General features: G+C 53.6%; 5 protein-coding genes across 5 annotated transcripts; 1 reads left to right on the top strand and 4 right to left on the bottom strand.

The window, feature by feature from the left end:
• The first annotated feature begins 240 nt into the window (after positions 1-240).
• On the top strand, positions 241-2547 carry BDY24DRAFT_136735 (uncharacterized protein). Its single transcript, XM_076636049.1, has 2 exons — positions 241-872; positions 966-2547. The coding sequence occupies exons 1-2, from the start codon at positions 397-399 to the stop codon at positions 2278-2280; spliced, it is 1791 nt and encodes a 596-aa protein (XP_076494518.1). The 5' UTR covers positions 241-396; the 3' UTR covers positions 2281-2547.
• A 545-nt stretch (positions 2548-3092) lies between these two features.
• BDY24DRAFT_396492 (uncharacterized protein) lies at positions 3093-4099 on the bottom strand. Its single transcript, XM_076641449.1, has 5 exons — positions 3945-4099; positions 3749-3826; positions 3545-3596; positions 3398-3468; positions 3093-3313 (listed from the first exon to the last, which is right to left on the bottom strand). The coding sequence occupies exons 1-4, from the start codon at positions 3947-3949 to the stop codon at positions 3427-3429; spliced, it is 177 nt and encodes a 58-aa protein (XP_076494517.1). The 5' UTR covers positions 3950-4099; the 3' UTR covers positions 3093-3313; positions 3398-3426.
• A 200-nt stretch (positions 4100-4299) lies between these two features.
• On the bottom strand, positions 4300-9246 carry BDY24DRAFT_364703 (uncharacterized protein). Its single transcript, XM_076637915.1, has 24 exons — positions 9096-9246; positions 8993-9021; positions 8888-8901; positions 8529-8771; positions 7944-8316; positions 7625-7846; positions 7329-7526; positions 7130-7219; positions 7030-7043; positions 6929-6954; positions 6770-6845; positions 6604-6678; positions 6324-6501; positions 6128-6221; positions 6032-6038; positions 5812-5936; positions 5641-5734; positions 5546-5563; positions 5461-5472; positions 5167-5365; positions 4959-5052; positions 4791-4880; positions 4622-4712; positions 4300-4543 (listed from the first exon to the last, which is right to left on the bottom strand). The coding sequence occupies exons 1-24, from the start codon at positions 9106-9108 to the stop codon at positions 4510-4512; spliced, it is 2409 nt and encodes an 802-aa protein (XP_076494516.1). The 5' UTR covers positions 9109-9246; the 3' UTR covers positions 4300-4509.
• A 341-nt stretch (positions 9247-9587) lies between these two features.
• On the bottom strand, positions 9588-10278 carry BDY24DRAFT_396489 (uncharacterized protein). Its single transcript, XM_076641448.1, has 3 exons — positions 10232-10278; positions 10029-10167; positions 9588-9935 (listed from the first exon to the last, which is right to left on the bottom strand). Exon 3 carries the CDS (start codon positions 9853-9855, stop codon positions 9604-9606), a length of 252 nt encoding a protein of 83 aa, XP_076494515.1. The 5' UTR covers positions 9856-9935; positions 10029-10167; positions 10232-10278; the 3' UTR covers positions 9588-9603.
• On the bottom strand, positions 9795-12265 carry BDY24DRAFT_136644 (septin family protein). Its single transcript, XM_076636048.1, has 12 exons — positions 12138-12265; positions 11915-12036; positions 11824-11828; positions 11705-11753; positions 11555-11627; positions 11145-11358; positions 10944-11011; positions 10604-10856; positions 10452-10475; positions 10232-10354; positions 10029-10167; positions 9795-9935 (listed from the first exon to the last, which is right to left on the bottom strand). Exons 2-12 carry the CDS (start codon positions 11984-11986, stop codon positions 9867-9869), a joined length of 1089 nt encoding a protein of 362 aa, XP_076494514.1. The 5' UTR covers positions 11987-12036; positions 12138-12265; the 3' UTR covers positions 9795-9866.
• Between the last annotated feature and the right edge of the window lie 288 nt (positions 12266-12553).

Genomic DNA, 12553 nt, shown 5'->3' with positions numbered 1-12553 from the left:
TCCTCTCCCTCTCGATCTCGCTCCCCCAGAAGATCGACAGCCTCCGTTCCAACGAGTCGCCGGGAAATTAGGTTACTGCGCTAAGGGAAAGCAAAAGCAGCCGCCTCGAAAGGTGAGTGTGCCCCCCTCCTTCCTTCCCTTCCCTTCCCTTCCTTCTTCCCTCCCATCCACATCCCTCCCCCCCCTTCCTCTAAAACCCCTTTCTCTACACAAACCCTCTCCTGCAGGTCCGGAGCCCCATTTCTCTTCTTACAAAGACAGCCAGCTGCCTTTCCTTCCCCTCCTCGTTCTCGATTGAACTCCTCAACAACACGAGCCCTCCCTCCCCTTCGTTCGCCAGTCGTCCTTCCTCCCGCCCTCCCGCCCTCCTCCCTCCTCAAACGCACACCCACAACCATGGAATCCCCTCTTTCTATCTTCTCTCCTCTCTCGTTCAACGACGAGTACCCGCTCTCGCCGTTCGGACTCGAAGTTGAGCCATCGACCTACTCCTCCTTCGCCTCCTTCTCAGGGTTGGCTGAGCAACTTTGCTCCTCGTCCTCGCCTACCTCCTCCCACTCGTCCTCCTCCTATCTCCCTCCTCCCTCGTCGTACGCTTCGGCTCACGGATCCACACTCGACGAGCTGTTTGGGAAGGACCTCTCTCACTCGGACTTCTCCTCCTCGGACGACGACTTCTTCACTCCTACCTTCTCCGTCACCGATCTTCCCTCTCCCTCCCCACTCGACGTTGGATCCGAATGGAGCTACCCAGAGTCGTGGAGTCAAGTTCCCGCTCCTCGACTTTCCAACAAGGCTTCGATGGAGAGTTTGGGAGAGTGGGACGGAGTAGAGAACGTTCCCGAGAGCTGGACGACCGATGCTTCCTACTAGTGAGTAGATCTATTATCTATTCACTCAAGACTGCTCAAGAAGAAGAACAAGAACTGACCTTTTTCTACCGCTTCCCTTTCATTCATCCTCAGCTCAAACAACACTCCCGCCTGGTCCTCCTTCGTCCCTTCTCCTCCCTCCTCCTCCATCGCTTCCACCTCCTCTCCCTCCGTCTACCAACGAGCCCCTACCCGAGTTCGATCCAACCCCTCCATCCAACCCTCTACTCCTCGCTCTCGTCTCCCCGCCAAAGCGTCGATGCCCGCCCTCAACGAGGAAGCGGACGACGACGCCTACTCTTACGTCTTCGACGGAGGAGCTCCATCCAACGATGCTGCTTCTCTCCCATCGTCGATGTTCGCTGTTCTCGGTGGTTACGGAGGAGAGGAGCAGAGTTTGGGTCAGGAGTGGAACGGAAGGACGGTTGGGAGGGACGCGTACGGAGGAGGATGGTCTGCCGGAGCTTCCCAGAGGTTCGAGGTCGCGAACAACTCCTACCCTGGAGTGATGCCTACGAGGATGATGGGAGGAGGAGCACCAACCTACGAGGAAGGACCTACTTCGATGGACACCGTCTACCAGCAGCAGCAGCAACGATCGGTTTCGTCGTCGTCGTCGTCGGTTCCTTCTCCTCCTCGACAGCCTCAGCAGGTCTACCAATCCGAGCACTTCTCTCCCTCTCCCTCCCCTCGCTCGTTCAGTGGCCTCGCAACTCCCCCGAAGGTCTCACGACGAGTCTCTCCCGCCACCCCTACTCTCACCGCCGGACGCACAAGTCGACCCTCCACCGCTCCCGCCCTCCTCCCTCTCCTCTCCACTGGACCCCTCGCACCTCGACGAGCCAGCACCACCTCCACTCCGGCTTCGACTCCCTCGCCTCGGGCTCCCAAGTCCAAGTCGAAGGCTCCCGCGAGGAAGCGACCCATGTCCGCCTCCCTCGCTCGAGCCCAGGCCGTCGTCCAGATGCGTCAACAGGAGCAGGATCGGGAACGAGAGGAGTCCCGACGAACGGCAGCCGACCGAAAGGTCGATCCCTTCCTCGCCTCGGTCCTCATCCAAGGATGGGAACCTTCAGCGGAGTCGGTAGAAACTTTGATCGTTCAGCCACCTTCGACTCCTCGACCCATCGCTCGACTTCCCTCCCCTCGATCCTCCCACCTCCCTTCCACTCCCTCCCCTACCTTCGTCGCTGCTCAACCTCAGAAGGTCCAAAGACCAGCGATCGAGGCTCCCATCCCCGTCGGAGGCTACACCACCTTCATCAACTACACCATGGCCGACGCGGAGAGCCTGCTCATGGGAGTCGCACCCTCAGGAGCTCCTCAGCCTAGGAAGCCTTCGTCGTCGCCGAAGAAGAAGAGGTCGGGAGAGGACCTCGTGAAGGAGGGAGGGAAGAAGAGGGCTTAGGTCTAGCTTTTCTTTACGTTTCTTCTCGTTCTCGCGTCTCGCTTCTTCTCCTCGTGCTCTTTTTTCTGGACACTCTTCTCGTTTTCTCGGTACCCCACACGCTCTTCACGCCCCTTTCCCTGTATTAGTCTTAATACTCACTACGTCGACCCTGGGCAGACACATCAGTCCCTCACACATTCTCCTTGCATAATTCACTTTTGCATGCCGCTCTCTTTGCTCTCTCACTCTATACCCCCTCTTCTCGTCTCGCTTTCGATCTCTCTTTGGTCCAGCTCCTCGTAGATTTCCTCCTCTTCCCTATCTTTGAGGTCTCGGTTTGCTGCTGTTTGGGAGTGCAGAGGAGGGTTGGGGGAGGCGAACTTCGGATCGATCTGGATCGGTTCTCTCGAGTTCCCTCGCTCGTTTTTTTTTCTTCTTTTCTTTCAGCTTTGGCTCGTTCGCTTGGTATCTTATCTATCTATCTATCTATCTTTAGCTTGTTCTGTCTGTGGATCTATTGATGATATATACAACTCTGCTCTTGATCCTATAATGCTCGCTGAAAGAGAAAGAAGAGGCGAGGGCCGGAAACGAAAGTTCGACGCGTCTTTAAACCGCTCGATGAACTCTCGTTCGTTCGTTCTCAGCTTGAGCTTCTCAACAGCTCAGCAAACCTTCGACGTTCCCTTCAGCATCTGTTCTACTGTCTCAAAGGAAGCAGAAACCACAAGCACTCCTTCGTCACGAGCGATTTCTCTCTCCCTCCTACTTGAAACCTTCAGCCTCTCTCTTCTTCCGATTGACTTCTTTCCGACCGAAAACCTCCAGACCAAGAGAGAAAAAGTCTCGTGTATATGATTAAGAAGGCTAATCCAAAGGGCTAAGTAGGAGGGGGTTCGTTAAGTGAGAGAGGCTGAGAGAGAGGTACGAGATACAGTCCAGGGAAAGAGGAGCGGTTCCGAGTTCGACGACGTCCGAGGCGAGGGTTGAAGGACGTGTGTGGGTTGAGGGTAGAGCGGGTTTAGGCGACGCGAGAAGAGGGAAGAGGGAACTGTTGAGGGAAGAGAGGGAAGAGAAGGAGTCAGAGGCTGGGAGGAAGAGACGGGAGGGAGGGAGGGAGGGAGAACGAGCTCACGTTTGATTGTTGACTTTCTCTTCCCCTCTCTAGACGCGCGCTGTTCCACCTCCGGACCTTCGTCCTCCGCACTGATGGAAAGAGGGCGAGACGAGAAAGTCAGGACTCGAGTCGAGGAAACAGAGAGGGAGGAAGAAAAGGACTCACCTTGCCGCAAGTGATGAACGACCAGATAGCAAGCAAGACGTTTGTGATACCACTGGAAAGGGTAAAAAAAAATCATCAACAAGAGTCAGCGCGATGTTTCTGTAGAAGCAAGAGAAGGAACGAGCAGGGAAGACGAGGACGAGGAGGGAGGGACGGGGCAGGGAGGTTTGGGCTGAAGAAACCTCGAGGGAAGATTTGACCCACCTGACAATCGCCATGATGACGTGACCGATGGCTGAGATAACGGCGTTGATTCCCCTTCCGATAGCTGAAATGATGTTTCTATTAGAAGCAGGAGAAAGAAGGAGGGAGGGAAGAAAAGTAGGAGGGAAGGCACGAGGTCAGCTCGAGTTCGACTCTTGCGAGAGCGAAGAGCAAGACGATAGACTAGAGAACGTACCCCATTGTGAGTGAAAGTTTGTTGTGTAAGGTTGGTTGGGTGAGTTGGGTTGAAGAAGTGTGTGGTGGTGGTTGAGGAGGAAACGGCTTCTAGAAGCTCTCAGCTTTTATACCTCCAGGTTTCGAGCTTTCGGGTTTGATGACGAGGGAACCCCCTCCTCTCTCGCCCGTCACTGTTCCTTTCCATGCTAAGGGCAAAAGATTGGCGCTCTCTCCCAGATCTATGTGCAAAAACCGGAAGCGGAGCATCCCAGAAAGGAGGAGAGGAGGAGAGGGGAAAGTGGGGAAGGGAAGGAATTCAGCCCTGACGTCGATTTTCAGGGGTCGAGCGAGGCTCTCGAGTTTCAGATCCTTTGCTCTTTCTGATATAAGTCCTGCCGTTCTAAAAGGCAAGGGATGAAAGTTTGGTCGGAAGATTATAACGCAATTTTGAAAACCCAGCGCAAGTTCCCTAATGTTAGACTATCGAGAGGAGACCAAGAAACCAAGAAAGAAAACGAGAAAGAGACGGCTCGAACGAGACGACGCGTGAGATTCCGACTCGCTCCCTCGACGCGAAAAAAACACTACCAAAGAGGAGCAGGGGCCTCGACAGGGTATCTAAAGATGTAGAAGAGTAAGATAGATATGACTGTCAGCCGAGAAGTCGACGAGAAAAGAAACGTCCGAACGACTCACCCCTTCGTCTCTCCTTCTCCCTGCTTGACCTCGACTCGGATGTCGAACCTGAGCGAGTCCGTTTCGGGAAGGTAGTCGACCATCGTCCAGTCTGAAGCGCAACGGAAAGAGTCTCGTCAGTTCTCTGCGAGAAAAAGAGAAAGTGAGAGGAGAGCGGCCGAAGACTCACTTCGCTTGCCCATCACCGTCTGGTGTTTGAGCGACGATCCGTCGGTGTCGTGAGTGAACGTGTTGAGCATCTCCTCGTCGGTGTCGACGTCTGGAGCGAAATAAAGAGAGAGAGAGTCAGCTTTCGATCCAGGGAGAGAGAGAAACGCGTGTCTGGAGCGGGACGAACAGTGGAGAGTGTGGTGACGGATCTTTCCGAGCTGACCGACCATGGTAGAGACCAACGAAGGAGGAGGAGTGTTCACGATCGCACTGGTGACGATCTGGGAAGGGAGAGGGGCGGGGAAGGGGAGGCAAAAGAAGGGAGAGGCGTCAGATCTGAACGCTCATTTACAGAGTGAACGAACGCGAGTAGAGAGTGGCAGAGATGGACTCACCTGAACCATGTACTTCTTATCAACCTCGGGCTTCATCCTGTTCTTGCTCTTGGTGTAGAAAGCAGCCGTAGCGGCGCAATGGACGTCTCCACTGAGGAAAGAGATTCGGACGTGTTGCTCCTCTGCGATCCGCTGGCACTGTTCGACGAGCCAGTTTCGTTCGTCCTTGTGATCGGCAGCAGTCCAGTGATCCGAGAGACTGACGATAAGGAAAAGGAGACGAAGGGAAAAGGGGGTCAGCGACGTCTGCGAAGAGTTCGAAGAGACGCGTCGCAAAGGGAGATAGACACTCACTCGTCGAGAAGCCTGAGAAACGACGGAAAGATGAGGGAAGATGTCAGAAACGAGACACAGTCACCGATTGAAAGAGAAGACTTACTCGGCCTCCTTGTTGAACCTGACGAAAACGAAGGAAGAGCAGACATGATCAGCAAGAGTCTCTTCGAAGTTGAGACGATGCAAGGCTCGACTCACTTGTTCAACGAACCAGCCATCATTCCAAGCTTGTTGAGGGCAAACATTGGATTCAGCTTCGAGTCCAGAGCCTTCTCGAGGAAATTCATTCGAGCTGCAAAGATGCCACAGGGACGAAAGAGTCAGCGACGCGTTCTATTCTCATCCGCGAAGTCGTTGTCGTCGACTCACGGTAAGCGATGGGGATACCGAGCTGGAAGACGATGTGCTTGACGGTCTTGGGAAGAGCCTTGATCTCCTTGAACACTCGATCGTAGGTCAGGGTACTGCAGACGAGCCCTTTCTTCCTCTCAGCACTGGAGGACGAAGGAAAGGAAGAGAGAGAAGTCGAGTCTTCGTCAGTTTCGGAAGCCTCCCTTGAGGAAAGTGGCTAGAAACGACAGGTACGAACCGGCAATCTGGAAGGTGGAACGAAGACGAAGAAACAAGAAAACTGTCAGCCTTCAGGCGAAACGACCGCGATGAGAGACGCGTCTTGAGAACTGACCGAGAAGCACCATCGCGACCTCAGGTCCGAAGTAAACGAGCAGCGAATGGTTTGGCGCAGGGATCCAGGGTCCGTCTCCTCCTATAATCATGCTCTGAGAGAAGGGAAAGGAAGAGAACGAGAGTCAGCGACGTCGAGACGGAAACGATGACAACCGAACGGAGTCGTAACAAGCAGAACGAAACGAGGAACTCACCTTCATGTGATGGTCTGCACCGTACTGAGTTCCATCCACAGCGTCGACGACAAAGAGCTGGAAGAGCAAGTACCAGAAGTATCCTCTGGATCCGATCGTGCGGAATACAGGACTCTGCTGCAGATCGTCTGGGTAGGATCCGAAACCGTCGATGAGGTCGTGATCGTCGAGCATGTTGCTGTTGGTGAGCGAAAGGAAGAAGGGCGAAAGCGATGAGCGACTGAATGGGAGCAGAGGCGGGAAAGGAAGGAGGAAGAGAGAAACGGGAAAGCGGACTCACACCATCGGAATCGTGGCATTCGCCAGGCCGAACGCTCCAGAACGGAAGATCTTGCAGTAGTGAGAGAAGTAGTATCTTCAGCGCGGAAAGAGAGTGAAAGACGAGGGTCAGCTGAGCCAGGAGAAGCGAAGAGGGAAGGAATAAAAGGCAGAAGCGGGAAGCTTACCGATCGATGGCAAAGCTGATCTCGTCCGTGAGAGGCGTCTCAAGCTTAGCGTTGGCGGAGCCGGCTTTGACCCAATCTATGGAGGGAGAAACAAGAGGAGGTTTGGTCAGGTTCGAGAACGGAAAGCGAGGGGAAAGGTCGAAGGTTGGAAAAGCTCACCCTGCAGCTCGGGCTCGAAAGTGAGACTGAATGGAGAGTGAACCGAAAGGAGTCAGCATTGAACGCCCATCAGTACGATGCTGATGTGATCATCTGCTTACCTGTCGCAGTAGATCTGCAAAAGACGAACAGAATCGACGAGGGACGTTCAGCGAAAGCGAGCGACGCGTACTTGAAATCGAAGCTCAACGTCGCACTCACCTGATCTCCTCCACCGACCATACAATGGAAAGGCTTCTCGGCATGCTTCTCGAGCATGTCCTCCCAAAGCGGATCGTAACCAGAAGTGAACTGATCGAAGCGAAAGGCGAACATCGAAAAAATGAGAGGGATGGTCAGCCGCCGTCGACTCGATCGAAGCGTTGCTCGTAAGAGCAAACGAGAAAGATATAAGACTGACCTTGTCGTGGTTGTAGAATGGCTCAGGATCAACTCCGGACGAGAACCCGTTACACGAATGAGCAGCCCATCGCAAAGGCTCGTTCTTTCCTGGAACCCAGAACGAGAGCTCGGTTCCGTGGTTGACTCGGTACGAGATCTGAGTTGATTTCTCGGTGAGAGGGATGAGAATAGTGAATCGGGTGAAGGTGAAGGATCCCTGTAAATTTGGAAAAGTGAGAGAGGGAAGGTCAGTCGACGGGAAAGACGGAGAAATTGAAAGCAGAGCGACGCGACGAGCCACAAACGAGGACGAACCTGAGGACCGTGGTAGACGTAGATGGACTCTCCTGGGACCTCGGCCTTCTGAGTCGATCCCTCCGAGGAAACGGAAGGCTTTGGGACTGAGGAATCGTTGTCGAGGTTGAGATCCTTGGTGAGGGCGGCAAGAGTTCCCTCGGTTGAGGAGCTCGTTCCAGCGTTCCAGGAAAGCGAGAGAGAAGGCCTAGGGTCCATGACTGATCCAGCGTCGGCGGTGACCTGTCGATACACGAAGCGACGAGTCGATTAGAAAGGGAAAGGAGGAGGAGAAGAGTTCCACTCGACGCGACCGAAAGGAAAGCGAGAAAGGACTCACGATCATCGCAGCTCCTCTCCAAACTCCATCCTTGACGGTATGGTACGTCAACATAGGTCCGGCCATGAACTGGAGATGAGGTTCCATTTGGTTCTGGACCGAATGATGTCGCTTCAATCCAGGTCGACCGTCGGCGGTCGTTGACGAAGGAGGAGGAGCGAGTTTCGAAGCCTCTTCTGAAGAGACGTCCTTTCCATCGACGGGAGGACCGAGATCGGTGGGAGCGGTAGATGAGGTGGTAGTAGAAGAAGCCGGTTCTTGAACGGTAGGGGTTGGAAGGGAGCCGATGGAGGCGGCTGAGGGACCTCCGTGCGACCACGTCGATTGAGCTGTAGCTTCGAGGGAGGTAGGACCAGGGATGTCCTCTTGATGACTGGTAGAGAAAGAGACAAGAGAGACGAAAAAAGAAGGTCAGAAACAGATTTTCAAGAGTCAAGCAGTTCGACTGAGCTCGTTCTTCCTCGCTCTCGTGAGGTCTCCTCCCTCCCTCGAGCTCGAACAACACTGCCCCACCTCTTTCACCCTTCCCTCGAGCTCCCACGACTCCTTAACCCCATCGCAGAGCTTCTCTAAACTTTAACTCACACCCAGATAGGAGGCCTGTAGCCAGGCACCTCGTATCCTTCCGCCTTCGTCTCTGGAATCACGACTCGTTCTCTCTCCTGCGCCGAAGGGAGGTATCCTTCATGAGCTTGCTCCTCGGGCGTAGGTCCTGGCCTCGCCTTGAGGTTGAGGTCGTTGGACTCGATCTGGGTCTTTGAGGGAGCTGGACCGTTGAGAGGTTCGATGGTTTCGACTCCGTGAAGTTGAGAGGAGTGAGGATGGGCACTGGGAGGAGGGAGAGAGGTGAGTTGATTGAAAGGGAGGAGGGAGGGAAAGCGGGAGTGCGTCAGTGATCGTTGAATCTGAGCTTTAAAAGCAGGAAAGAAGATATAAGAGCTTACTAGTAGGCTGATTGCTGTATACGATTCGATTCGAAGAGCAGGAAGAAGGGAGTGGCCTGTCAGCTTCGAAGAAAGAGAGGGAAGGGAGGGAACGATTCAACTCGCCTGTTCAGCTCGCTTTCTAGCGTGTCGTCCTGTTGCAAGATCAAGCCCCAGATCGAGTCAGTTCCTACTACAACGATCTCGAGAAGGATCGGTCTGAGCTCACCGACTTCGTCCATATCTGAGAATTATCGAGGGAGGGAGAAGGAAGAGGTTTGAAGCTGAGAAACAGGCCGAGTTGATTCGCCCCTCCCTTCCCCTTTGAGAGATCGGCGAGATGACGAGTGTCCAAGGTTCGGCAGGAGAAATATATATTAAGGGAGCGGTGGAGCAGGAACGAAGAAGTCAGGGGAAGGAAGGAAGGAAATAGAGGGAGAGAGAGAGATAAGATAGCGAAGGAGAGTCTGAAAACAGAGCATCTAAAAAAGGAAGGAGGGAGTGAGAGAGTCTGACGTGACGCGTTGTTGTTGCGGTTTGTTTTAGGTCTGCTGCTGAAGATGCGGACCGAAAACGAGACATGAGAGGTGGGAGACAGGCTTGAGATAGGTATCTTCGTGGAGAAGCTCAAAGGACGTTGAGGGAAGGGCCAGGATCCTGAACTCGACGCGTCGGATTCACCGTTTCCCTCGTACTTTGCTCGATCTTCTCTGTGGCATACTCCAAGATCAAGAGCCTCAGATCCAGTCGGAAACCCAAGAAGCTACGCAAAGAAAGAGAGAACGACGACGAGGTAGATAGAGAAGGGAAAGGAAGGGTATCGAAAGCAAAAGAAAGGCGAAGGGGATCGGAGTGAACGAGCGTGCGAAGAAAGCAAAAGAAACAGCGTAGTGTAGCGAGGAAGTAAGCAAGGAAGTAGGGTCGTGAAAGAAGCTGAGAGAAAGTAGGTAAAGAATCGAGGCTAGAAACAGAGCTGAGAAAGTGTCCATGGTCGATTCGATCAGAACTCCGTAACGGATTGGGCAGCGAGTCGGCTCTCGAGGTTCCTGAGACTTTCCTCTTTTGCGAGCTGGTGAAGAACAAAGATAAGGTGAAGGATCGTCAGGAACAGGGAAGATGAGAAGGTGAAACGAGAAGAAAAGGAAGGGACTCGTCGACTCACCAACTCCTGCCGCCTCTCCGCAATCTCTCGTTGAACCCTGATCTCCATCTCCTTCAACTTCTCCTCCTCCTTCCTCAACTGATCCTCCTTCAAGTGAACACTCTGCGAAACCAGATCCTCGGGGTGCATGGACGGGTTGCTGTGAGAAGGAGACAAAAGGGTTAGTTCGACGAACGAGACGGAGAGCAACAAAAAAGACGAACGAGTCGAGGTTGGCGACCTTGCTGAGCTTCTCGGTTCGGTAGTTCTCGAAGAGGTAGTCGTTCGAGATCTCCTTGAGCTCTGTGAGATGGGTTCCGAAGAGGGCGGATCGAAGAGCGGTGAAACTGAGAGCAGAACGAGGAGAGGGCAAGAGCGAGAGTCAGCGACGACGACTGACGCCAAGAAAGTAGGAGGAAAGAAGATGCTGGCGGATGCACTCACTCGGTGTGCAAAGGGTTGTCTATTCTGAAGAACGGAAAGAACGGAAAGGGATCAGCATTCGCAAAACTCAAAACAACAACTCCTCTCATCCAACAGTCAGCGTTTCGCTCCCTCCCCTCCCTCCCCTCCCTTCCCAACTCCAACAAACTCACTCGACAACTCCCCAAGGGTATCTCCTAACCCTAACCGGCTCCCCATTGATCTCAATCTCCTCTTCGCTTCCAACGATAGCGAAAGGAAGCAAAGCCCTCAACGCCTGATTTTCCTCAATCGTCTCCTCGTCGTCCTCCTCCAGGTCGAAAGGGAAGCTGTAGATCGGGATCTGGTAGTAATCGATATCCTCCATGATTCGCTTCTTGAAGGCTTTGAGCTCGGAAGGAGTGAGGGAGTCGGATCGGCCGATGACTGACGATTGAAGACGCGACGAGGCGAAAGGAGAATCAGGACGCTGTCGAACCTTTCAGGAGAGGGAAACAGTAAGGAAATACGAACCAGGGATGACGTTGGCTCGGGAAGAAATCTGTCTCATGAGTTCGATGTCCATCTCTCGAAGAGCGTGTCTGTGGGAAGGAAAAGAGAAAACGCGTGAAACGAAGAAGAGGCCGTCAGCACCCGTTTCTTCGAGGAGGAAGAGAGTATATGGCTGTCGTTCTATGTATAGACAGATAATTTCGATATATCAGCATCACTCACCCAGTCGGAGGGATAAAGTAGATCACAGCATGAACTCGGTTGTCCTTGAACCTCGGATCTCGCTTGATTCGACTCTGTTGAGCGAGGATCTCGTCGAACTCCCTCTCGAGATAGGATAAAATCTCGTTGAAGCAGTCCGAGTTGTCGATGTTGTCTCCGAATCCGGGAGTATCTACGATGGTTAGGACGATTCGAACCCCGTCTTCTTCGAGTTCTGTTTGGTCGGAGAGGGAACGAGATCAGCTTTTCGTCTCATCGTTCACCGCTTCCCTCCCAACCATCCGTCTCTCCCAGCTATCCCTCCAACCATCGAGCTCCTCATCCCATCTTTCAGCGACTTCCAGCAAACGGAGTGTTGTCGCGAAGTCACTCTAAGTTCTCCTCCCCTCCCCCTCTCTTCGTGGACTCACCAACTTGAACAGGCTTGATCTTGATCTTCTCTTCGAGATGAGCGTTCTCAGGTGTATCGAGCTCCTTGTGGGACTACGAAAAGAAGGTGGTGAGCTGGCGGAGCTGAAAGAGGAGGGGCTCAAAGCTCAAATGGAGGAGGGAGGACGTACGAGGACCGCAGATTCACAGAGAGTGTTGACGAAGGTTGTTCGACCCGTTCTGTGAACTTTGAGGGTCAGCTTGAGCTCTTCGTAGAGGCGAGAAGAAGGACGGAAGGAAAACGACGAACCCAGACTGCGAAACGAAGAAAGGTCAACCATCTCGTTTCAGCTTCTTTCCTCTTCCTTCTCCCCACGAATACAGTGAAAGCAGGAACTCACAGCTCCACAGACCATGATAGTCAACCCGACACCCTTCTTGACGGACTTTCGTCCTCGGTTGCGAGAGGCCATGGTTTTCTTTTAAGAGAGAAGAGCGAGAGGGAAGGAAGGGTGAGAGAGATCTGTGCGGGGAAGGTCGAGACGATTGATGAGGGAGAGCGAGGGATCTGTGTGAGCTTCTGGGGAACAAAAGTTGGAAAGGGGGGGAGGGTGGTATGCTCACCTGAGAAAGAGGGTGAGAAGAGAACGCCTTGGGAGGGAAGGGGAGGTGCTGGTGGTTTGGGAGAAGGAGGGACGAGCTCACACGAAACGAGACCCCAGATTGACAGGGTCGTGCTCTCTAACGACGGATGAGCTTGTTTTGGCTGATGTTTGTGATTCATAGCAGCTCACATCCCTAGCGAGCAAGTGGACGTCTTAGGTGAAGAAAAGTGGGAGTCTAGCGTCAAATCGGCCGGTGTATGCGTCCATCTCGACCTTCTCCTCGACTCGTTTCGTCCCCTCTGACTCAGAGTCCTGACTTTCTGCCTCAGCTTCGGTCCTCTAATTGCTCTCTTTGGTCTAGGTTTCCTCCAGAGTGAGGCTCTGCCGGTTTCTGTGTCGTAGAGCCTGCGTCGTCGCGTGAGAAGATCGATCCGA

The sequence above is a fragment of the Mrakia frigida genome, assembly GCF_051309035.1.
Source record: "Mrakia frigida strain ATCC 22029 unplaced genomic scaffold BDY24scaffold_26, whole genome shotgun sequence".
In the NCBI taxonomy this organism is placed as follows: domain Eukaryota; kingdom Fungi; phylum Basidiomycota; class Tremellomycetes; order Cystofilobasidiales; family Mrakiaceae; genus Mrakia; species Mrakia frigida.
The sequence above is the reverse complement of the archived record's forward strand: the minus strand, read 5'-3'. Positions and strand labels throughout refer to the sequence as shown.